At 28.4% G+C, this 27317-nt stretch overlaps 1 protein-coding gene across 1 annotated transcript; it reads left to right on the forward strand.

Moving 5' to 3' along the window:
• Window positions 1-1040: 1040 nt before the first annotated feature.
• LOC145323832 (uncharacterized) lies at window positions 1041-4537 on the forward strand. The gene is made up of 4 exons (XM_080166392.1): window positions 1041-1187; window positions 1682-1808; window positions 3863-4000; window positions 4424-4537. Exons 1-4 carry the CDS (start codon window positions 1140-1142, stop codon window positions 4447-4449), a joined length of 339 nt encoding a protein of 112 aa, XP_080022518.1. The 5' UTR covers window positions 1041-1139; the 3' UTR covers window positions 4450-4537.
• Window positions 4538-27317: the final 22780 nt, after the last annotated feature.

The following is a 27317-nucleotide window of genomic DNA, read 5'->3' on the forward strand; positions in this document are numbered from 1 at the left end:
CTTCCTAGTGCAATTTCAATTAAATAGATAATAAATAATACAAATAGCGCGGCAATGATAAGAATAACACTTTTTTTACAAAGTAAGAAATAAAATAATGTTTGTCAGTTTGTCTGTGCTTCTGAATGAAAATGAGGGTATAGTCCCTTTCGTGGCAACGCCCCGTAAGGGGCGATTTGTCGTATTTTTAAAATGGCTTTAAATAGGTTATTTTAGGTTAGGTTATGTTATATTGGGTTAGGTAATTGTCTTGCAGGGTTAGGCAATTGGCCCCGCAGGGTTAGAGTCCTCCGCAGGGGCTAGAAATAGAAGAAAACCTACAGCGAAAAATACGAAGAATCGCCCGTTAAGGAGCGTTGCCAAGAAAGGAACTATACCCGAAAAATTAAATTAATAGAATTAGAAGTTATGATCTATATGTAAATCTGTCCACAGGGCAGGGAACCAGTCCCGATTTTGTATTAGGTCTTTGAAATCAGCTAATAGTGTCGAAAATATATATAAACTCAAGTCGCTACAAAAGATCAGAAAGCAATTTTCTAGCAGACGAAAAAGAGTCTCCACCACTTGAGCCCCAGGTAGTTGTCTGGATTATACATCTATAATTATACATTTATTGTTTATCTTTTTGTATTGAAAATGAATTGTGTTTAATCTAACCTAACCTGACCTAAATAAATATAGAATCAAACGAAAAACAATCAACCCCCCCCCCCCCCACTTATTATTTTTAATTTATTTTGAATTATGGAGCAGGGTGCATGGGTGCATGTGCTCACCAGAGTGCTTTATGTGAAAGCACCGTAAAATAAATGCCTATTTATTCTTTACTAACTTTACTATAAAATTTTATTTGATTTATTTTTGTTTGAACTTATCTTCATTAAAGGGTTAAAAATTTAAAATATCAATATTTATAAATTCAACTTTTTAAATTTTTTTTAAAAACAAACTTATTAAATAAAATGTAAAAAATTCGAAAAATTAAATTTAATTTTTTTTGATTTGTTATACTTTATGTACTTTTTAGTTTGTTATTAAGTCTTAGTTTTTTTAGTATAAATAGTTGAATTTAGGATTGTTTAATCAGTATAGCTCTATTCTCCCATTCTATCATTAGCTTTTATTAAAGTTTTAAGATGAAGTGTTTGCTTGCGTTGCTGGTTGTGGCTGTTGTTTGCCTTCAGGTAATGAATATTGTTCAATCTTATACTACAATAAATCGGTTTAATTTATTAAAATGGTCATTTATTTGTGTACTTCAGAATAATTTTTTTCTAGCACCGTAATTCTCCTTTTTTTGTTTGAAATTTTGAATATATAATTATTGTAGGGTAATTCAAAATTACGAAAAGATTTTAGTTTTTCATATACTTTGAGGGGAAAGTTTAAAATAAAGAAGTTCAATATTATGGTAGTTTTCTTTTCTCTCAAGTTTTAGATAATCAGATGTTTTTGTTAAAGTTTCTTATTTAATCTTTCTCTAAATAATTGTTGACAATTAGCAGAAATGGTTTGTTTGGCTATAAAACTTTTATTTATATTCGGTTTGTTTTCTAGAAATAATTTTGATTTAGTTAAACTATTAAAGTCGTGTAATGTAAGAGTATGTTTGTCTCTTAATTGTGTGGAACTGTCTTGATATTCTACTGATTAATCTTCATTATTTATTTAATTTTAGGCCGAAGCCGGCGGTTATGGCGGCTATGGTAAAGGCGGCGGTGGATATGGTGGCGGAAGAGGCGGCTATGGTGGCGGCTATGGTGGCGGCTATGGCGGTGGTAAAGGCTATGGAGGCGGCTATGGCGGTGAGTTATTCCTATTTTAATTTGGTCATTAGCATAGCTATATTTAGCCAATGATTTCTTAATAATTTTATATTTTTGCTCCAGGTTTTCTATAAGTTTAGCTGCAGGATGGCAGTTTACTAGATTTTAGTTGTCATTTATTGTAGTTTTTTTGTCTTTACTGAATGAATTGGCCTTTTATTAGAAACTACTTGAATTTGCTAAAGATCTAGGCGTTTTCGAGGTCTTAACAGACTGACGAAAATATTACTTTTAAATATCCTACTAGTGTTTGTGCTCTTATAATCTAGGGTCATGTAATTACCTTGGAAATACCCTAAAACAAATTTCTGAGATCTTTATAGTTTAAAATTATCAATGGACATATGCCAAGGTTCCTTAATTCGGTTAAGTGGACATAGAGGTTAAAATAATAGATGGATAAAAAGAGTCTGATTAGTTTATTTTAGTTTTGCTAAATTTTTGTAGTTCTTTAAAGCAAGGCTTTTCTTTAATTAGAAACGGTTGGCTCTTTTCGTTAATCTAAATGTCAGTTTTGCTAAAAACTATTTACTAATACTTTAATATTCTGCTTTTAACACTCACAATCACAGTTATGGAATCTCAACGACAAAGATTTTTTTATCCAATCTTGACAAGTGAGGTATTTTTGGAAAGAGGAATATATATAGAAAACGCCTATGAAAATTAGAAAATCCGCAGAAATCATATTTGCAAGTTATTTGCAAAAATCTGCAATGCTAATTTGCAAAATTAATTTCATGCCTTAAATGACTTATTTAGAAAAAATCTTTTTATGAAATGTGTTTATTTATAAGTTTAGAACATACTTAGGGCAAAAAAAATTTCTTTAGTGTTACTTTTTTCACCTTATATATGAAAAAAGCAGTTTCTCACATTTTATGATAAAAAAAGGTATAGGAACAAAAAATATGTTTTTGTCTTGTTGTAAACACAATAATTGGCATAAAATCTATCATCCTAAATGTAAAAATCAGATATTGAATCCTTTTTTAGAGCTAATATAGTGCAAAAAGTAACCAAGACATTTTTGCAAAGTATGAAAATCTGAAGAAAATATTTCTTTTTGATTTTGATATACATATCAGATAAATGTATATAAAATTAGTGATTAAAAACTATCAACACTGTCATTGATTAAATTGCACTTTTAGGTTTAAGAATTACCGAAGTAGTGCATAAAAACTCTTTTTATGATGTAATTAAACAAAATAAATGCAAAAAAAACCAACTACAAAATGGTCTACTGCATTATAAAAAACGCCTAATTGTTTATCTGAATTTATTTTGTTTAATAACTTAATAAAAAGAGTTTTTATGTGCTACTTTGGTAATAAGTAAACCTAAAAGTGCATTTTAATCAATGATAGGGTTGAAAAAGTTATAACTTGTTTTATAGTTTTTAATCACTAATTTTATATACATTTATCTGATATGTATATCAAAATCAAAAAGAACTATTTTCTTCAGATTTTCATATTTTGCAAAAATGTCTTGGTTACTTTTTGCACTATTTTTGCTCTAAAGAGGATTCTATATCTGATTTTTACATTTAGGATGATAGATTTTATGCCAATTATTGTGTTTACAACAAGAAAAAAACATATTTTTTGTTCCTATACCTTTTTTTATCATAAAATGTGAGAAACTGCTTTTTTTATATATAAGGTGAAAAAAGTAACACTAAAGAAATTTTTTTTGCCTTAAGTATGTTCTAAACTTATAGATAAACACATTTCATAAAAAGATTTCTTTTTAAATAAGTCATTTAAGGCATGAAATTAATTTTGCAAATTAACATTGCAGATTTTTGCAAATAACTTGCAAATATGATTTCTGCGGATTTTCTAATTTTCATAGGCGTTTTCTATATATATTCCTCTTTCCAAAAATACCTCACTTGTCAAGATTGGATAAAAAAATCTTTGTCGTCAAGATTCCATAACTGTGCAATGTTAATGTTCTCTATCTTTCCAATTTAGATATTCACTTTTATGTATGTTTTCATCCTTTTTAATTTTATTTATTTTTAGGCTATGGTGGCGGCTACGGCGGAGGTTATGGCGGCTATGGCGGATGGGGCGGTATGGGAGGCTTTGGAGGATGGGGTGGACCTGGAGGCTGGGGCTGGGGTGGTATGGGTATGAGAGGCTGGGGCTACCCTGGCATGGGTAAGTAATTTTTTTTTTATATTTTTGGGATTGAAACTTAGGATGCGCCCATACGGTTACTAAATCTTCTTTTTTGTTTTATTTAAATTTTCTAATTGTATATTTTTAAAATTTATCTTTAGAAAAGTGGATTCGTTGTACATTTATTTTTTCTTTTTAATCAGATATTTTTTACCTATCAAAAATTTACTTCAAGGCTCTATAGGAATGCACTGAAAAAGCCTGCACGTCCTTGCATACGATGCTTGTGTATTTCAGTATTGATACAAACTGGTTTTAGTCTAGCTGCAATTAATTTTATTTAGAGCTATGCCGAAAAATCTAAGTCTTTAAGTAATTATTCAATTTTCAATTGGTTCAAAATGATTCTTAATATCTTTTTTTTTCTAATAATTTTTGTGTTTAATTACTTCTCTATTTTAGGTTGGGGTGGATATGGCATGTGGTAATACTAAACCTGATCAGTGCCAGTTTTATAAAATATTTATGATTTTATGTATTTTTATCACTTGCAAATAATAAAATTATATCAATTTATTAAGTGCCTTTCATTAAGTAAAGCTTTTCTTTTTTTAGTTTGTACGTCTGTAATTGACAGTCTGATATGGATTTGAAACAGATATATGTACATGGGGATACAAAACTTTTCGAACGTCCTATGTAAAATAAATTGCTTTTCCTTCTGTTGAAAGTTAACGATAGAATTTGAAATTCTACATATTTTTAGTGTCTTGGGTAAAAATTATTAGGTCTCGTATTGGAAGTGTATTTGGGCTTTTTAAATTAACTAAAGTCTATTAATAAACAAATAAATGTCTTTAGTAGATATCATTTAGTTGTAAATATATATATGTACAGAGAAAAAGGGATAATATAATAGAGGATAAAATATTTACTTCTAATGTTCTTAACTAATTACTTAACTCCCAGTGGTTAATCTATATTTAATATTTAAAATGTCCATATTTACGTATTGTTGCAATCCATATATTCGTTTAAATGTAGTTTCACGAAATGCAGTTAAACTTAATTTAGTAAACTGCATATTTTTTCTATTTAATGGGTTAAACTATATTTATATAGCATATATTTAAAAGAATTTCAATTTTCTACCACATAGATTTGAAAATATCAAGACAAAATCTTCTTTTTGTGAAATATGCAATTTAGAAAGACTATTTTCAAGTCTTGATATTTTATAAACTACGTGGTAGAAAATTGAAATTCTTGCAATTATTTGCCATACAAATGCAGTTTAACCAACTAACCAGAAAAAAATATGCGATTCACTGAATTAAGTTCAAATGCATTTCGTGAAACTACCCCTTTGAACTATTTGAACAAAAATTTGATTTCCATAAAGATATATTTTTTTTATTTCGTCTCTAATCTTTAGACTTCAAAACCCTGAGTAAATATTTTTAAGCTTTTGGAATTGTTCTATCAATTTATAACTTTTCATTATGATAACTAAACAGTAAAGTACATTTTAGAATAAGGATTCCCAGGATAATAAGGTACAATATTATAAGCAAAGAATTTCTATAATGAAATCATTAAGATGAAAGTGTGGTCTTGTTCTATCCTGTATTTATGAAAGAAGGCGTCTTAACTTTTTTGCTTTTTATTTAAAATAGCTAGCTGGTTCTTTTAGTAAGTAGTAGATGTAAAATTGTCCATAGAATTTAGATATGCAATCGTTTTTTATGTAGACCTCTTATTTTTGAAGAAATATAAGTTTTTTTAAAAAAATAATTAAGTCTGTTTTAAGGTACTAAAACACAACAAAATAAAAGAAGAAAATTGCCAGTATGAACAAAAATAGTAAGATCTTTAATTTGACACCTTACTTTTAAAATTCTGTTAAGCAATTATTGAAAAAATCTATTTTTTTAACCTCTGTTTAATAAAAACTTTAAACCTAAATATTTTCTCAAATGGACAAAAACAATATGGGTTCATATATTCCTTTAGAATCAGAAAAATATTACGAATCTATTCTAAGCAAAATTGTAAAAAAAGTAAAAACTTAAAAAAATAAAAATGGCCTAAAATATTATATTTTTACAGGCAACACTTAATTTTAACTATTAAACTAGCCAATCAAAAATCTCAAATTGACGAATCAGGAAGCTTCACCTCATAACTTAACCAATAGAATTGACAAAAAAAGGATAATGTTCATACAATATATACAATAGTGATATGTTTTCTCCCAATTCTAATAAAACATGCCAAGTTTCAGATCAAGAAGAAAATACCAACCAAGTTGAAGCCAATCTCCAACTCATATGACAAAGCATAAACTTAGCTACCAAACCGAATAAGTTAAACGCAATATTGTCAAAGTTTACAACATTTAGCTGGTTAGACTAAATTGATTCAAGTGATAGATGTGATAAACAATTCAACTTTGCCAAAGATAAAGCAGTTCAATTCAATACTTTAAACTTAGATTAAAATTATGTTATGAAGTACTTATAAGCTATAATTTGCAAGAATATTAAATAAAGCTAGATTTTCCAAGAATAAATAAATAAAGATTTATCCAATGCTTAATTAAACTCTAGCAAGCTACCAGGTGTATTTTGCTTTTCTTATAACAATAGAAACTCAGAGTAAACTGCATAGCCGGCTTATACAAGTACAACTTGATGCGCTACCGTACCCTTACTCCTAGAATCCAAGCTATTAAGCTACAGAGCTGTACTAATCAGTGTCCCAAAATCTAATTCAGCATGTATTATACAACTTAATATTTCTTATCAAGCATCCTTAAAGAGAGGTACAACTATAGAGGTTCCCATGTTCCAGTGTGCTCTAGGGCCTCTAGAGTGTCAACCGGTGCGAGTGTCCCCCTAGGGCCGCGACCAATGGCCACAAATATACTAGCATTCTCTAGGGCCTCTAGAGTGTCATCTAGTTGCAATTGCTTGTACACAAGGCTCTCAATTGCATTTGTGTCGTGCGTTTCAGTCCCTAAAGCTCCAAACGCCTACAGATAGCTGTCCTTTAATCTCTAGTAATTTTGCAAAACTTAAAATATTTGTATCTACTATATATGTAATTGCTAACCACGTTGATTCCTAACCCTCAACTAAGAATGATTCTATTTTTGCACTTGAATAATTCCTAATCAAGTTGGAGGAAAGAACTCCACTCTTTACTAACGTTTTCCAAAGGTACTAGGGCTTTCTAACAAGCTTTGATATTAGCAACTACTTTGAATTTCTAAATAAAAGGAATCATCAAAGTATTTTTTGAGTTACTTTATATTTAGACAATATAGTAGCAAAGGTCCTTTAATAAGTTGTACATGTAGACTATCATAACCTAATGAATATCAACTATATACATAATCACTAATCACGCTATTCCCTCCGCAGGAATAACTCCGCTCTTTACTAATCGCTTCCAAAGGTACTAGGACTTTCTAACAAGCTTTAAATTAGTAATTATTTTGCTTTCTAAGAAAAAGTCTATTAGATAAAGAATATTTAAATAATAAACATTTACCAAGATAATATAGAGGCAAAGGTCCTTTAGTAAGTTATGATATGCTTATAAGTTAAGTTTTTAAATTAGTTTTACTTTTACTCTTAAACTGCTTAAGTAATGGCAAAATTAATACAAAGACCTAAGTGTTGTAAACACTTCCACGCGAGGATCTCCTATTATTTATTAACTTTTGTGCAATAAAGAACTGTTGTCTCACAACTTCAAGTTCAAATTATTCAATATATACCAAAGTGAAAAATGTACTAAGTGTTTATTGTTTATACTTTATTGTTGATTAAATGTGAGTATTATAGTTTAGTATTGTATTCTAACATAAGTATAATAATGTTTTTTAAGTTATTTTCAATTACTTTATATAAGGTTAAATATGTTTTATGACAGTTAAAACATATCTTTGGATTTGCAAAGTGTAAACCATAAGTTCTTAATAAGAAAGTAAACTTTAAACTTATAATATTTGATTCTTTAAGATTTTCTTTACACTTGACATGTAATTGTTTGTTATCCAAATACTTTGAAAAATAATCATCAAACTTCATTATGTTTTGTAAATTTACAAGTCCAAAGATATAATAGTTAAACTTAGATAAATTTGCTAAAGATAGATTTTTTAAGCAGCATAAGTATATGATTTTTCAGAACTTAGACTATTTCTCTAGTTTTGAGCTTCATTTGATTTTTACAAGTCCCAACAGGGAACTTGTAAAATTTCTATAAATCTCAATAAGAGTAAAACAGAAATTAAGATAAATGAAAAATTGATACACATAAAAATAAACACCATTCTTATAAAAACTAACAGAATGGTTAAGAAAAGAGATAGTATACAGATAAACACATTAGATAGGTTAAACATTAAGAGATACAGAGGTTAAATAAAAGGTTACGAGTGAGTGGGTGTGCAAAGTCCACTGAAAACCAGATACTTTGCTGCTCTATTTATACTGAGATCTTAGAATGTTCTAGAATTTAGTTAATGGCATAATCTGATGCAATCCTAGCTTTTTTGTGCAATAAAAAGTATAACAAAAACTTCTACATCAGTTTTTGTCATATAATAAAGAAGTTTCTAGAAATTTACACATGATGCAATACTAGCTGTTTATGTATTAAAAAGCATAATAAAAACTTCTACATCAGTTTTTGTCATATAATAAAGAAGTTTCTAGAAATTTACACATGATGCAATACTAGCTGTTTATGTATTAAAAAGCATAATAAAAACTTCTACATCAGTTTTTGTCATATAATAAAGAAGATTCTGGAAACTTACACATGATGCAATATTAGCTTTTTACATATGACAAAAACTTATTCATTGGTTTTTGCTTGTATAATTAAAGTGTTTCTAAGAACATTCTAGTATCTATATACAATTACATAATACAAAATAATGATGAAATTATTGAATCACAGTAAAAAACTATACTTTTGTTTCCTACAAAAAGTCTAGAATATTCTAGATATAAAACACAATTATATAACTTTGAATTGTTGTGCAATCCTAGTTTTTGCTCTTGTAAAATTGTAGCAAAAACTGCACTTTTTATGGGAAACTCAAAATATACTAATACTTGGTTTTTTTTTTATTTATTTTAAAACTACAATTCTTTTTATGTTTTTTTTTTTTTTTAGAACTTTTTTTTATTTAATTTACTGGACGTTAGTCAAATTGATTTTTGTGTATTTTTTAATAAAAGTAAATCATCCTTCCCTCTCTGCATAAAAAAACAAAAAAAATTTTCAATTGACGAGGGTGAAATCATTTTGTCTATGTTTCAAAACAAGGGTAAAAATTAGAGCAGGAGTCAGTCTCAGGATACTTCCACTTGGAAGAGAGACAAAAAGTAAGTTGAATCCTGAGTCACTGAACAAATTTCTGATATTGACCAGAGATAAATCCAGAAACCTATCAACGTTCATTTTTCCCTCCCCTGAGAATTTAGCTCTAATCTTTGAGCGAATCTCGTCCCTTGTATGGGGCATCCAAAAAATGTCCTCAGGGAAATACCCATACAATTTGAGACACTGGGCACTCATGTACCCAGAGTCCACGAGATATAACTCTTCCCCTTGACTAAGAAGCACATTCAAGTCTCTAGGATTGTCCACTGGTACAATCCCATAGACCTTATCCACGAAGGTGCATGAGTCAAGAATTTCCTGATCTTGTGCTCCAAGGCAAATATATTGGGAGCTGGGTATTGTTGTAGGACAACCATACACTTGGATCAGGTTTGTCTTAGTCTCATACAACTTCTGGTAATAACTGCTTCTATAGTGCTGTCTAATTATTAATTGATTACTTTCACTATCTTTAGCATTAAAGAAACAATAATGGGGTGGGGGTGGTTGAGCAAAGAGATGGATATACTTCTTAGTCATGCTTTGTAATGCTGGCCTAAACCCCCCGCTACTTATGCTTGCCTGTTGAACTCTATGGATTCCCCAAGTTTCCCTAAACCTACTGAGAAGATTGAGTTCAACATTATTTTCGTCAATTCTGAGCATGCAAGGAAGTATAGCTGCTCTTTTTTCAACTGCCCCTGTGAGTACAGCAATTTTATCGTAGTAGAGATTGTGTTTGAACAATGTTTCACTATCTATGTCTGTCAACTTATAATTGAACTTTTGTGTACAAACTATATAAGGAGTTAGAGCATAACTTGCTTTAAAAATCAATGACGTGTTTGTAATTTCTGACAGTGTTGATTTCTCAGAAAAGGGGAGTGAGAAGTAAAAAGGTGAATAAAGAGCCCGCCTATTCTGAATCTTTCTTTCAAGAAGATTTTTCTCAGCTGGGGTGGAAAAAGACGTATTACAATTATCGCTGATAAGGACAGGGAATGTTTTTCTATTCAATCTTGGACTATCAAACTCCTCTAGAATTTCGAAGTCGTCAAAATCATCTGCTACTTCATACGAATTTTCACTAACCTCCTTGTTCTCTGATTCTCCCTGACCATTCTCCTTGTTGACAACATGATGACCATTTGTTGCTGCAGGTGTACAGACCTCCATGTTTAAATAAAATATTTTTTGGTCACCCTGTTGTTAGATAATATGTTCCTTTAGTCTTAAAACAACTTCATTATAGTAAAGTGTTTTTAGGGTGTTTTCTCCATGATGCCACTTTTAAGAAATTGGCTTATTGACTTCAGTTATGAAAATGATGTGCATGATGAGAAGGTGATGCTTTACACTACACAACCCAATCTATCTGTTAAAGATGCGTTGAATATTAGTGATTCCTCCTATGTTGATTTTTCCTCTGACTACTTTACTACTTTTCCATCTTCCCCTGACATTCCTTTCTTGGAATCTACTTTAGAAAAACCGGTTCTATTGCAAGAAACTCTAAACCAGCTTGCTACACATCTATCTACTGATAACTCAAAGTTACCTTCAGTCACATCTGAGGCTTCAACAACTGCTCCATCCTCTGTATTCTCACCAACCTCATCAGCTTCTTTGCTTTCAGTAGGGTCACCCTTATCCTCAGCAACCACTTTAGAATCTAATGTAGCAACGCTGTCTTCTCCGTTGCCAACGTCCACAACTTCGCCTCCATCATCAAGAATGGTCTCATCTCCGTCCACCACGATGATTACTTCAGGTTCCGGTCTCTCAATTATCTCTATGTCTACCTCCACCTCCTCCTCTCTCCGGGTCTTGGAGGCAGATTCTGAGGAACTTTCTGAGCCTGAAATTCGAAAAAATTTTAGGACCCAAGAAATGGTTTCAACTCCTTTTAAAGAAGTGAAATTGGATCCTCTAACCACTTATCTACCAAAAGTTCCTACCACTAAACTACCTTCTCCTAAACTCAGTGGTAAAGTTACAAATAAGCGAAAACTTAAATCTGGTCCTCAAACCCAGGTTGGAAAATTTACTACAAAAACTTATAGTTTACCAAATATTCCCAGTTTTACCCCAAAACCGAGTCCTGCCCATAACAAATCTATCCACCGTGATAATGGTTTGGCTGCCAAGAATTCCTATCAGTCAGTTTATGAAATAATCAGCAGGTAAATTTTAAAAAGAAAAAAATTGTTTTACCTATCATTTTTAATAAAATATATTTTTTTTATATAGCCCAGGTTATTTCTCCATTTTGGTTATTGGTGGTACAATTCTAGTGGCCCTATTTCTTATCCTAATATTACTTGCTTTGCTTGCATTGGGTAAGATTTTATTTTATGCTATTTTATGAAATTAATTTGCAGACTTTTTTATTGGGTGCGAACGATTTTATAGTCTGTTAGTCTATATAGATTATATATATTTATGATACTATTATCAAAAAGATCAAATTTCAATTTTTTAAAATGGCCAATATTGATAGCGTGTGTCCAAAAAATTGTAAGGATAAGATGGAAAAAATAAAATTAAACCAATAGATATTATTTTTAGACTTTAATTTGGTTTATTTTGCTTTTGTTATATTTTCTTTTACTTTAATTAAATTTCCTCATTCATAATGTCGTCTTCGTGTATAGGTTTCGCGATTTTCATTTTTCAAACTTCATAATTATCAGCGGCATTCTTAATTTCTATTGCGTATTTACTAGAACGGTTAAATTTAAAAGAAAACTTATTATTTTTGTTGTTAATTGATTTTTTTTTATTCGTAGGTCAAAAGTGTACTAAAAAGATTAAACGGCGTTCCCAGCAGAGTCAAACGGCTAGCTCAAGAGTTCATCGTGCTACCCAGAAAAACCTTGATCCTACCAAATATTTTAATACTACTAATTTTGGCCCCAATTTGTCTACTATCCCTCCTGACTCTGTTGTGAATAATCTGCAGAAATCTTTTTCAGTTTAAAGTTTACTTAGTGTTTCCTATTGTTCTTGAGATAAACTAAATTCATACTTTCTTTTACAGTTTAGAATTTTCATCTCTTGTGTAACTGAAAAGTACCAACTGCTAATAAGTTTTTTTTACAGTAGTGTCAACAAAACAATTAAGCCCTGTAAGAACTATAAAAAAATTGCCAACCTATGTTTTAACAAGGCGAATCCCCCTACTATACAGTTGTATATTATCCCAAAAAAAATGTTCTTTAAACACTATTATCTCTCTACTAATATTATCAATGCTTAAACTAATAAACACAAACATTAGTATAGATTAGGCTTACCTATATATCTTTACTAATAATATCAATAGATAAATAAATACCTATAATTATTGAGTTTAGATTTACTTACCTATTACTGTAAAAATTTATAATTTCAGATTTTTTTTCAACAATGAGTATTCCGGATGGAAGTTCCCAGATGATTTTAAATAAGATTAAAACAATTCTTAATACTCTTCTGCAAGAAGAACGCAATGAGTCTACGACCGATAAATTATTCCTTGCTGCTGTTGCCCTTGGACTTTTGGCTCTCGGGTAAGTTTATTATTTTATTCTCCCCCTCTATTTCATTACTAGAACCAAATCCCTTAGATCCCCTTTCCTCTCTTAAATATTTTAATTCTGACATTTGCTTATTTGCATTCTCTGCCCCAAAACTGCGTATGGTTAATATTTTTGGATAACAGCTTTTTAGAAATATCATTTGACCTATTTTTTCACCCTTTTGGATGACATATGTTTTCCCTGATAAGTTATGAAGTATGAAATAAACATTACCCAAATAATCAGGATCTATGATCCCACCAGTGCATATTATATTTTTTAAACTTAAACTTGATTGCTCCCTAAGCATAGTAAAATGACTTTCGGGTGGTTTAATTTGGAAACGCAGATCTATCTTGACGCAATTTCTTGGTAAAATCTTTATTAATCCAGGACTATAAAAGTCCAGACCTACAGATAGCTTTGTAGCCCTGGTAGGTTTTTTGATACTAGCATCTGAAGTAATTACAGCTGTCATTTTTTTAGAACGGCGGCGGTATTGAGACTATGTTTTAAGAAGAGAAGGCAAAATATTTCCCAACCAGGTAAAGTTTTTTTTTATCTCCTTTCTAATATGTTAATGACAATTATAAAAAATATGAGTATAGTAGTATAGATTATAATTAGATTTTTATTTAGTTTATGGTATTCACATCTGTTTAAAACCCAATATTCGCTATAAGTAATGTTACAGGGATGTAAATATTCTTTAATAATCATTTAATATAATTTAGTTAATAGTCTTTTTATATTTTAGATCCCGAACGAGACGAGAATCTTCAAGATAATCCAGCACTAGAGTTGCGTCACCATCACCAACCCCCTCGGACAAATCAGGCGATAGAAATGATGCCCCAACCCCCTGAGATAAATCTAGAGGTATATCAAATAAAGCTTTTATATCTTCTGAAAGAAATTATTATTTTTACTTTTATAAAAGTCATTCTAAACTTAAATAAACTTTGATAGACAGTAGGCTATTTTTATTTGATTGCATAGAATCCCTGCTAATTATTTATAGGTGTATTAAACTAATTATTAGCTACCTAATTCATTAAGTTTTACTTCGCTTCTGTAACTTTAATATACTAAAATTTTATACTAGGTTTTTGGTAATTAAATTTCCTTAATTCAAATGATTTAATTTACTTCCTTCTAATTTACTTTAAACTCATCAAATCTTAAGTACCCTTTCTATAATATATACTGACTTTTTTCTGATCATGTATACTTTCAGATATTAGAAACATAAATTCCTACCTAATAAAAAAAATTTTTTATAGACTCGTCTAGCTGCTGAACTAGGACAGTCAAGAAACCCTTTCTTGTTGCCCGTGAATAGAGTAAGAAAAGTTTTCCTTATAAAACAAATCTTAACTACAGTACCTAGCTTACTATATGTGTAATTACAAATTTTATAAAAGTTTTACAGTATTTTAAAATTAAACTTTTCACCTATTATTCTTCTAACAAATTATTTGGTAAAGCTAGTATTGTTTTTAGGTTTTTAAAGTTTTTCATTAAAGTTTTAACTATGTTAAGAAGCATTGCCCTCTGTACTTGCTTGGCTAAACGCATATTAACTTCAATGTATTCAAAAAATGTTGTTGACTTATTTAAATCATCAGTTTGCTTATTTTTTCTAATGCAATGTTTACTTTTTTCCTTATTCTTAAAGCTACTAATTTTCTGCATTAATATTAATCGGGTTTGTTGAATAAGCCATAATAAAATTTCTTCCATGAGTCGTAAATCTCTATTGGAAGCTCTAACTATAATTTCATCCCTGTCCCTTAAATTAGAGGAGTTATGTCTAACTATAAGTTTATAGTTCTTTAGTCTGCACATCTTAAAGTTTTTTTTCTAAAAATTAATTCCTTATTACAGTAAATAAATGCTAATCAATTTTAATTCTGTTTCAGATGGTTCCAAACCCCAATATACATAACTGGTAAAAAAAAACTCTGCTTTCGGACTTTTTTTTTCGGACTTTCAACTTTTGAACTTAATCTGTGATAAAAATTGTGATAAAATATACAAATTCAAAATTCTCTAAATTTCACCACCAAAAATCTCATAAAATTAGTGAAAAAAAAAGTTTTTTAAATCAAAAGAAATTCTTCATAAATTGTAACTAAACATTTCGGTTTAAAGTTTCTGGCTTAAGTGATAAATATTATTTTTTTTAACTACCTCAATAATTCAAACATAATAAACTACCTCGTGTCTTTTCGTGATAGTAAGCAAACTAAGATCTCAAAGTTTAAATACTTATTATTCTATTTTCTTATATAATTTGGCATGTATAATAAAGATTTCAAAATTTCCAAATTCCTCCATCAAATTCTTATAAAAACAGTGATAAAATTATAAACTAATTCAATTACTATGTAATTTATGAATAATATTTTGTTTTAAAGTTTTTGGTCTAAATAATAACTATATTTTTTTTATTAACTACCTCAGAAAATTCAATTTTGATAAGCTACCTTATATATTTTTTACTCAAATTTATACTTTAAAAATTGTAAATAACCTTTTGTTTTAAACTTAAACTAAATCTTTCAAAAATTGTAAATAATATTCAAACTTAACTTAAGTACAGTGTTGTTTTTAAAACGTGATTTACAAATATTTGACTTTCTCAGTGGTAAAAACTTATTATTTTTTTTAATTAACGCAAAACTTATAACTAAATATTTCGGTTCAAGCTTTCGATATAACTTCAAGTTTTTTTTTACAAAAAATGTTACTTATGTAATAATCTTTTAATATACATCTTGTTTATAGGAAAAGTCTTAGTCTAGATAATTAAAGAATTAAGTTAAGCCTGCTAATTGGATAAATATGTTTATAAAATCTTGCTTCTTGATAAAATTTCTCTGCTATAAATATTCAAAATCTTTTTTTCTGTACTTCAATTCTATTTTAATTACCTTTTTATATCCTAATATATCTTAACCTAATCTTAATCTAACAAATTCAATATATAAAGTCTTATTCCAATAAACTTAATTAAACTTTCTTTTGGGGAGGCATTTAAGTTCAAACTAATATTTCTCTTACACTAGAATTCAGTTTTTAAAGTATTGTCCTCTCTCTTTCTTGTAGCATTTGTTAAGATCTTTACAACCTAGGTGTATTCAATCTTAAATAGGTGTAGATATTCTACTACAGCTAATCAATTTAATGATTATTATATAGTTGATTTTCATTTTCGAGATATGTGAACAATTTTATTGAACTAAAGGTCTTTACAACCTGGTGTATTTAACCTATAGATAATGTCATTCTTTTTTGTTAGGTATTCTTTTTGCCATTTTTAGAGGGAATATACTTGGGTTCCAAAATTGTACTGCTTAAAGAAACACTAGAATTTACACTTTCATTGCCTCAACATATAAGAGTTTAATTAAGATGCTTAAAGGCCCTCTATATTGTTTTTAACTTTATATATCTATTTATTTAAAGTTTAAATTTTACTTTAATAATTTTATAACATAGCCTAGAATTGAACTCAACTTTAGCATGATTAATAATACCTATTAAAAATCTTTATTTGTAATGGTTCCTAAAGTTAGCTAAAACCATATAAATACTTAATCCCTAATTTATTTATAAGATTTTGCCCTTACTTGCTTATTTGTTGGTTAGTATGTTAGATAATTTTTCTATGTTTTCAACTAAAACTCAACAGTCATTATATTTGGAAAGAAAAACTGGCTTTGTTAAATTTAAATGAAATAAACTTTCCTATATTGCTCTTTAATTTGTTGAAGATCATAGGGAATATTACATTAAAATATTTTTCTAATTTCAAACGCAAATCTAAAATCTTTTAATTAGGAGAAAAAAATTAAAGGAATTTTAATAATCTTTCAAAAAATTTCACTATGTAAAAATTATGACAAAACTCAAGGTAATAGTTCTACAATTTTGTATTACATATATCTAGTTCTAGACTCCTTCCTAAAACATAAGATCCTATCTAATGTAAGCTATATACTCTATCTTATAAAATTTATTGAAAATTTAAATGATATTATAAAATAAAGCCTACCAGAAAATCTCTTCATTCTTTAATCACTTAAAGTTTTATGTTTCACCGACAAAAGTTTGTTCTAGACATAACTGCTTAAATAATTTTTCCGCCTTATATATTAAAACCAAAATATGATTGAAACAAAGAAAAGTTTTTATTTGTAGTCTCTCTTTAATCGAGCTCAGTCTTTAAAATTCTATTACAATGTTGAAAACACATATGATATTAGTTTTAAAGTTACTCAATATTTTCTGAAAGAAAAACTTTTAATCGAAAATCCGAAAACGCTTAAAACTAGTTAATAATAACAGTTGTTTCCATGTATAAGGATGAGATACACTTTACTTTGAATATTTTAAATGCATTGGATTGAGATACACTTTACTTTGGATATTTTAAATACATAAGGATGAGATATTTTCACCTTGTTAGATTACCTATTTTGATTCAACTGGTTTTTTTTTTTATATTTTATATTTCCGAATAGATAATTTGCTTTTTAGGTTATCGACTGGAAGAAGAATTCTACTGGAAGGAGAATAACAAATGGTTAAAACATTGTTTTAACTAAAAGTTGTCAACCCCCCCAAAAAAAATATTGTAAAATTTACTTTTAAAAACTGATACTTAGAACTACTGTTCAACTATAACATTGCTTAAATTTTAACGTCTACTTCTAGATCTCAAAGGTATTGTTTCCAATCTGTTTATTATAAGTTTTTTAGAGCTATTTCGAGGCTTGTAATGTGCTTTAATTTTTTCATATAATTCCTTGGATCCAACTCCCAAAAACGCTATTGAGGTAAACACAAAAATATTAATGAATATCTGATAATATGAATTTTTGAAGTAGTTACTTATATGTTTAATAATTGTAGCTTGTTACAGATTACTTCTGGTATTATTAACTTTTAATTCCAATAGATGTCTTTGATCAGATGTTAATGAGGAAGAAATTACTTTAAAGTTAGATTGTCTTTCTATTACCACATCTCCTTTGTGAGGTAGATTAAATTCCAATTTCCCATTAAACATAATATGTACCAGGTAATTTGAACTATTTAGATCTTTTTGAATCCCCAAAACAAATGCTTTACCTATTTTATCATCATGCTTATAAAGTAAAATTCTTCCGTCATTTGTAATTTAAAATAGCTTGCTGTTGGTAATAAAAGGACAATATTGAATAATAAGCTCAAACTTTTTATCTTTTATGTGCTTCAAACAATAATTTATAGCTTCACTTAGACCCAATTGTTTTTCATCCTCAGTGATAAATTTATCAATCTTTTGGTTTTCTGTATTGTAGTAATAATAAGAATCTAAAGAAATCCTTGAGTATGGTACAGCAATCAAAGAATTATATTTAATTTTGTTTGATAAAATATTCAATTCTAAATAGAATGTTGGTTTACTATCAACCAGACCTGATCCTATAAAATTGATATTTACTAAGTCAGAGTGTTTATATTCAGGAGTCAATTTTCTTCTAAGATCATTTGTTACAACCCCTTGGAAACAATATTTGAAAGTTACTATCCAATTTTCCAGAAAACTTATTAAAATTCTTGCAGGAATATAGAGATTATTAAATGTAAGATCTACCCCTCTAATAAAAGCATTATCTTTTTTTCATTGCTTCAGTTATCGAAGGTATAGGTTGAAAAGCTTTCTTTAAATATTTTTTTTTTTTTGATGCATCTTTAAAATTGTCCAAATGAAAAGATTGTTTATTTTCATCTATTATATGATTTATTTCGAAATCTGAATTAATTTGTTGTTCTAGAGCTGTCATATGAGAAATTATAGTTATAATTTCCTTTGATAACTGGTCATATCTATTAACAAGTGTAAGAAATTTACTTAAACTAATGGTTTTATTTTAAGCTTTTGCTTCAATTTCAGCATTATTAGTATTTAGTTCAGTTTTTAAAGCAGTAAAGGATGTATTAAAAAGCGTATTCACATTCTTCATGATTTAGCTGAATCTAGATATTTATCTTGGTTTATTTTTTCATGATAGGAAATATCTATCACGTCTTCCGAACATGTAAAAGTTATAAAAATAGCCAAAAACACAATGTCTTTCATAATGAAGAATGAAGAATTTTAAAAAATTATTTTAAGTCAAAAATATTGTTTGCTGTTGTTATTGTTACTCGTATGGTTAAAATAATTATATTTAAAGCATGAAGTTAATTTAAAGGAAGTTTAAAACAAGAAATTGACACTTGTCATTGTTTCATCTCTGGTTTGTGTTTAATAGAGATATCACAAATAGAGTGAGCAACAAAAAATTTTATCTTACTTTAATAGAACTAAATTTTTTAAATATCATATAATGTATTTTTATTTACTTACTGCATAAATTAAAACCTTTATCATTACTTAAAATTATAAAACTAAAAACTTTAGACAAAAATTTGATTAAATAGGACTTTAGAGTAATGAATCTACTCTATACTTTTTGTTCCTCTGTTTGTAAGTCAAACGTTATTTGTTTTGGTGTTTCTTCAGTCTTTACAGAAGAAAGTAAGTTTTGAATTAATTAGCAAAGGGTATATATTTTTTTAAAAGATTAAATGGCCTGATAATAGTTAATTTGTGATATCTAGGCAGAGGCTGGATTTAATTCTACTATAACAATAATGTATGATGATAATATGTTTTAAGTGCTACATAATAATTTTCTCATATCCTCAAAAAATTACATCTCCTACTTGAAACGCTCTAGTGATTTTATTTCTATTGGCCTTTGTTTTATAATTAATTTTCTCGTAGTTTTCAAACTTTTTGTCAAGTTTAATTGTTGTTTCAAAGAATTGTACACTGCGAGAAATTATAGGATGAAATTTTGGTACTAAAGGTTAATATAAAAACATTTACTAAAATGTGTCTCAATACCAAAAGCTAATTGTTTAAGTGTAAAACCTGTCTTTGTTATATGATTATAGTTATGAAATTGAGCGCTTATAGATGGTAAAAAAATGTCCAATTTAAATTAGGTTGATTAGATAGTATCTTTTTCATTATTTATTTAACTAGCCCCACGTAGCTCCCTGCTGCTTAATTAGACATTCTGAATAAATTTGATAAATAAATAAATTGACAACCCAAAAGAGCTAATAATTTGATTGTTTTATTTGAGCTAAATAAATCAGCGTTATTTGCTGTTCCTAAACTTTCAGTAAAATCCATGTATATCTATTTCAGAACTCTAGCTGTTTGTGGGAAAACCGTTAACTTTTTGCTTTTATAAAAACATACATGCTACACATATACTTGCATACATATTTATGACGCAATTTCTGTAAGTTTAGATTACAGTAATTCATTAAATTGTCAATCATTTTCTTAGGATCGCCATGGTTTACAGATGTATAAACCATAGCTAGATATTTATCCAAAATACTATCAGGCATATCAATTCTGGAATTAAATACTGTTCTAGCATTATGTTCAGCTAAATTCTTTAAGAAATGCTAACCCAAAAACTCTAATCTAATTCATTTCTTATTATATTTTCCATCTATAATACAAAGTAGAACGATGTCTGTCTGTCTGTCTAAAACTTAAGATTTCAGTAATTACTGAACCGATTGGACTCTTTTCTTTAGGGAATAAACCTAAAGGTCCTGTGATGGTTTTAAGCTATTTTCTTTTAAACTAGAATTAAAAAGGATTGAAGCCCCCTCCAAAATTCTAAAATACAAAGAATTATGTCTATCAAACTTCTTAGGGCAAGGCCCCTAGAGGCTAGTGGCGAAGCCGCTAGTAGCTTTTAAACCACTGATTTTATAATTAACTAGAAAATTGTAATTTTTTATTTCCTTCCTTTTCCTTTTATTTCAACTGTCTTTCTGTCAATTTTAATCTGTCAATAAACTGCGGATTATTTTCTACCCATACATGCCACTCTTTTACAGTCATTATTGTTTGTTTGGACATGTAGTCATTTAAAGAGTCTTTTACAATATATAGTGATTTAATATGAGCAATGTCAGGTTTACTATCTTGAAAAACGCGACTTAGAAAATTCGTTGGATTATTTTCAAATTTTATGAAAACTAAACCAAAATTTGGCTAGTTATATTCTAGCTTAACCATCCTAATTACTAATTTTAGTATGACTGTCTTAGACATCTTAATTATACAGATAATAAAGACATTTATTGTCACAGGCTAAAGTAGTTCATAAGAAGTTACTATTTTTCTAGTGGCTTGGAATAACCCTAAAATTGCATATAAAATAAAACAATAATTAGAAACTTTTTATAGTCATTATGAAAATTGCTTTATACTGCCCTATCATTGGTCAATTGATATGTATACTGACCTACCATTGGTAATAAGGATAATAACTTTAGAAACCTTTTACAGTCATTATAAAATTACTTCATACTGGCCTATCATTGGTCAATTGATATGTATACTGGCCTACCATTGGTAATAATAATAATAACTCTAGAAACCTTTTACAGTCATTATAAAATTACTTCATACTGGCCTATCATTGGTCAATTGATATGTATACTGGCCTGTCATTGGTAATAATAATAATTTAGTATTATACTTATTGCCATTATGCTCAGTATCTAAAATATGTTTGTACATAATATGTTCTCTAATAGTTCAATACAAATATTCTCAAATTTTGTTGCACAATTTTAGAGCTGCAACATTTGCTCCAAACATATAAATAGTAAAGTTTTAGATTATTCTTGATACCCTATTATTATTGAGTAAATTTAGGTTATTTTGTATCGTTTTTTCAATAAATTTGTAGTAAAGAACTTATTATCATGTGCTTTATTAGATAATGAATTTTCATAAAGCACACTCTCTCTATTTCGTTTTATTAATAATACTTTATTGGGATTTAAAATAATTGTCATTTGAGTGTTTTGAAAAGATTTGAATAGTAAAGAAGATTTTTCAATATGACTTTGATAAACGCTGGTAGTAACCCACGAAGGAATTGAATTTTCATTAAAATTAAAAATATATTCTTTATCTTCAAATTCAGGATAGATACCATTAAGTCTCATTGCTATATTTAAGGTATCTCTAAAATATTGGGCCTGTTGCCTTGGTAGTTTTTTCCTTTGTAAAATAAGGTCAGTCAAATAGTTACATATAGTTTCAATTTCCATTTTAAGGTGATACATTTCCATGTTTAGTTTTTTTTTGATATACTATGTATGTGAGAGTATTTATGATTACTTCCAAGCTTAGAAAGGTATACCTTTTTATATATTACAGTATCAATTGTTCATTTTCAAAGACTAGAATAGAATGATTAAAAGCTACTATAAATATGGCAAGGACTTGGCCAATGGTTCCAAAAATCGTTAAAATTTCAATTCAATTGATGATGGGATATTATAATATGATTCCAATTAATTTAGAATCCAAATTGAACTGAATGTTCAACACCATAATAATTTTTAAGTTCATAATTTGGTATTACTTTTTATTTAATGTTTATCTGTTAAACTGACCTTTGGATCATTTACATTAATATTTATTGCTGTATAATCTAATAGATCTGGCGAATGATTTGAAAAGCTAATATCAACCTTATAACATTTAGATTTTATCTTTAACTTTTCTTTGAAAACTAGAGGTTCATTTATGACAATATTTTTAACTGAAACCTCTTTTTAACATCGGGTAATTTACTTTGTGATATAATAGATACTTTATCTGTTTTAAGCCTTTTCATTTATCGTTTAATGTGTTTTGAATTATCTTTACTAGGATACAATGTGTATTGCTTTTTAAATAAATCAATTATTGCTTTGATTACCCATTAAAAAGTTTTATTACTTAAATTTTCAACTAAGGCATTTACTACATACTGATATTGTTAAAAATTTTTACTACAGTTGCTATTATTTTTAGTCTATCCATTTCATCATATAGAACTTTATATTGTAAAACTAATGATTTGATTTTGAAATTACTTAAATTATTAAATTACTAAAATATCTGTAGCATATGGACTGTTTATTATCCTATTCCCATATTTATTACGCTGTATTACTTTATCAGTATTTTCTAGACTACTAGGCATTTAAATAATCCCAAATAATGTTTGCATTGATGCAATAATAAAGGTGATTCAGTTGGGAATGGATCAAATTAATCAACTATCAAAATTCTATATTAATTACTGGCCCTCCTGGTAAAAACATGGACATATAGAATGAGCTAATAACATAAGCTTTCACTATTTTTTTTACCAGATACTTCATAATTACTTTCTTTTATTAAGGACAAGATATTTTGTTTACTATATTCAGAAAAAAAGTCTTTAAACTAATACGAGAATCTCATTATACAGGTGTCAGCTCCTTTATCATACATGCCTGTGGTTTGTTCAAATATTGAATCTTTAAATGACAATTTACATGGTATATATATTTTTCGTCCTATATCTACAGAAATATTTACACTTTTCAGCTCCCCAGAGGGTGGGTTTTGAAAAGATTTGTTTTTTTTAAATTTAGATATTTTTTTATGCTAAATTACCCCCTAATTGCTTACTAAGTTGCCACCTCTTTTCAGCATTAGGATATTTCCATCTACCCTGCATTTTAAGTTGTTTTGCAACTGGCCTTATAAAACACCTGTAAGATGGATGAAATAAAGTTTTACCAATCTCATTTTTACAGACAAGACAAGGTTAAAAAATTGGGACCGTAAATTTTATAATTCTTTCATTATTTTTCGTTTCATAACAAAATTTGCTGCTAGTGTGGGTGCCTTTACCACATAAACTATATTTTAATCTACCATTTACTTTAATATGGTTTCCATAATCTTTACTGTTAGTATTCTTATCATTATTTCTGCTATTTTATTTCAGAGCTATCTCTTAAAGGAATATGATTAGGATTTTGTATTATGTTATCTTTATATCTTTGCTGACTATCATTATTATATTTAGTGCCGGCCGGGCTTATATTGTTAAAAGACTGAGAAATAAAGTTGTGATAATATCCATTCCCTAAAAATTCTACTTGTGATTGATCTTAGATATTTTTGCTAGCATATTGTTTCTTGCAGAAAATATAGGTGCAGGGATATCACTTACTTTTAACTTCTCAACCATATTATACCTTTTTCTATTGTTATCTCTTTTATAGTTTAAATCAATAGCACCAGCATACTTTCTAAGTGCTTGTACTAATTCAGAAAATGTTGGGAGTCTACCTAACTCTGAAACTAAATCAGCTCTAATCTTTACCCCATCATTTATTGATCCATCGGGTAAATTTTTTAATAAGTATCCAATAGCAGTTAAATTATAAATTTGAGTCCTAGCAGGCTCTTCATGTTCTAAACAAGCTCTTTGACATAGAGCCAAAATTTTACTAACAACTTTATTAAATGTAGGATCCTTAGGCAAAACAAAATTCTCAAGTTCTAATTGGGCATGCTCAGGCCTTAATCTTGTATCATATTTAGTCAATAACGCGTTATATATTTCAAAAAGTGGTATATTTCCATCTACCATTGTAGCTACACTATCATATACTTCTCCTGTTGTGCATCTTAGGAGTGTTTCTTTAAATGTATGCTCAGATAATTTACATTGAGCTTGTGCCGCATTCATATTTCTTAAAAATTCTACAACGGAAGGAGTGCCAAAACCGCTAAATTTATGTCTAGTAGGAAAAGTGTGATTGATTAGACCTAGCTTTTCATCAGAAATAACTGAAATAGAACTGCAATCAAAACTTGAGGGGTAAATTGTTTCAGCATGATTGATATAGTTACTAAAAGCTTTTTCTCTAACATGTTTCTGTAAGGCCTCATTAACACGTTGTTCTACTAAGTCTTCAATCTTACCCACTCTCCTATTGACATTATCATTAATACTAGTTTTTAAGTCCTTTAAATGTTCATTAAAATCATTAACAGTTTCATCTACTGATTTACCTTTAGGTAGATTTGTTTTCTTATTCAAATCATTTATTTGAGCAGTTAATTCAAGCAATATACGGCCTAAGTTATTATCAATAGTATTATTAAACTTAATATCTTGTTTTAGTATCTCAACAGTATCATTAATATCATTTACTAAGTCTATGTCTTCTGCATTTCTAGACATGACTCTTTCAGTAATATTAAACTCAGGGCTAGTTTCATCTTCTACTAAATCCTGAGATAAGATTGGTAAACTTTCTAAGTCCCCTTGTCCATCGGACTTAATAAGATTTGACATATCTCTCAAATAGTCAATATATTTTTCCCTACTTTTACTACGTTTTCTTAGTGATTTCATTTTGAATAAGTATAAAAAGATCCTTAATAGATGTTAAAATATGACTGACTAAAACCACTATTGGTTTAAAAATTGTGGGATCAAAAATTAATGAGTAATGAATTAAGTAATGAAAAATATAGATGTTAATGAAATTATTAAACTTGAGATACAAATATCAAAATTAATTTTGCTGGCTAAAATTTCTTTTAATTAAAACTTGAGATACTAAATTTTAAACTTGAGATACAATTATAGAAGTTAGTCTAACTGATATAAAACTTCTTATTAAAGCTTATTAAAGAAGCTAGTCTAGTTGATATAAAACTTCTTAAAGGATTCCTCCCAATTTTCTTTGGTACAATAATGCAAAAAGAACCCTTTACTTAAAATTCGCCGCGGACTTAATATACAAATGTAAAATTACTCTAACTGATATCAGAACTTTTTATAAGATTCCTCCCAAAAAATTTTTTTTTTGGTACAGTAATGCAAAAAGAATCTATCTCAAAACTTGCGGACTTAAAAATGGAAATATAAAATTATTCTAATTGATATAAAACTTATTAGAAGATTCCTCCCAAAAATTTCTTTTGGTACAGTAATGCAAAAAGAATCTATTTACACTCCTTTTTTAAAATATTCTTACCAACCGTCTGGTACAATAATGCAAAAAGAATATATCTATAAAAATTGTACTCTAGAAACATTCTTACCAATTTTCTAGTACAATAATGCAAAAATAATATACCTGGAAAAATTGTACTTTAGAAATATTCTTACCAATTTTCTAGTACAATAATGCAAAAAGAATATACCTGAAAAAATTGTACTTTAGAAATATTCTTACCAATTTTCTAGTACAATAATGCAAAAATAATATACCTGGAAAAATTGTACTTTAGAAATATTCTTACCAATTTTCTAGTACAATAATGCAAAAATAATATACCTGGAAAAATTGTACTTTAGAAATATTCTTACCAATTTTCTAGTACAATAATGCAAAAAGAATATACCTGAAAAATTTGCACTTTAAAATATTCTTACCAATTTTCTTGTAAACTATTGAAAAAAAATATATATGTATAAACTTCACTTTAAGATATTCTCACCAATTTTCTAATACACTATTCACTATTGAAAAAAATATATATGTAAGAATTTGCACTTCACTTTTTAGTTATATTACTTTGCACTTGCACTTATAACCTTCTGAATCTCTGTATAATGTAAAACCTGTTCAGCTTTAGTTTTTTTTTGATGTAAAAAAACAAACTAATATGCACCCCCCTCTACACCAAAAAAAAATATTGAACAACCCGATGTTGCACCAAATGATATGTTTTCTCCCAATTCTAATAAAACATGCCAAGTTTCAGATCAAGAAGAAAATACCAACCAAGTTGAAGCCAATCTCCAACTCATATGACAAAGCATAAACTTAGCTACCAAACCGAATAAGTTAAACGCAATATTGTCAAAGTTTACAACATTTAGCTGGTTAGACTAAATTGATTCAAGTGATAGATGTGATAAACAATTCAACTTTGCCAAAGATAAAGCAGTTCAATTCAATACTTTAAACTTAGATTAAAATTATGTTATGAAGTACTTATAAGCTATAATTTGCAAGAATATTAAATAAAGCTAGATTTTCCAAGAATAAATAAATAAAGATTTATCCAATGCTTAATTAAACTCTAGCAAGCTACCAGGTGTATTTTGCTTTTCTTATAACAATAGAAACTCAGAGTAAACTGCATAGCCGGCTTATACAAGTACAACTTGATGCGCTACCGTACCCTTACTCCTAGAATCCAAGCTATTAAGCTACAGAGCTGTACTAATCAGTGTCCCAAAATCTAATTCAGCATGTATTATACAACTTAATATTTCTTATCAAGCATCCTTAAAGAGAGGTACAACTATAGAGGTTCCCATGTTCCAGTGTGCTCTAGGGCCTCTAGAGTGTCAACCGGTGCGAGTGTCCCCCTAGGGCCGCGACCAATGGCCACAAATATACTAGCATTCTCTAGGGCCTCTAGAGTGTCATCTAGTTGCAATTGCTTGTACACA

This window comes from Acartia tonsa, chromosome 7, assembly GCF_053477335.1.
Source record: "Acartia tonsa isolate MP-2025a chromosome 7, ASM5347733v1, whole genome shotgun sequence".
Classification (NCBI taxonomy): Eukaryota; Metazoa; Arthropoda; class Copepoda; order Calanoida; family Acartiidae; genus Acartia; species Acartia tonsa.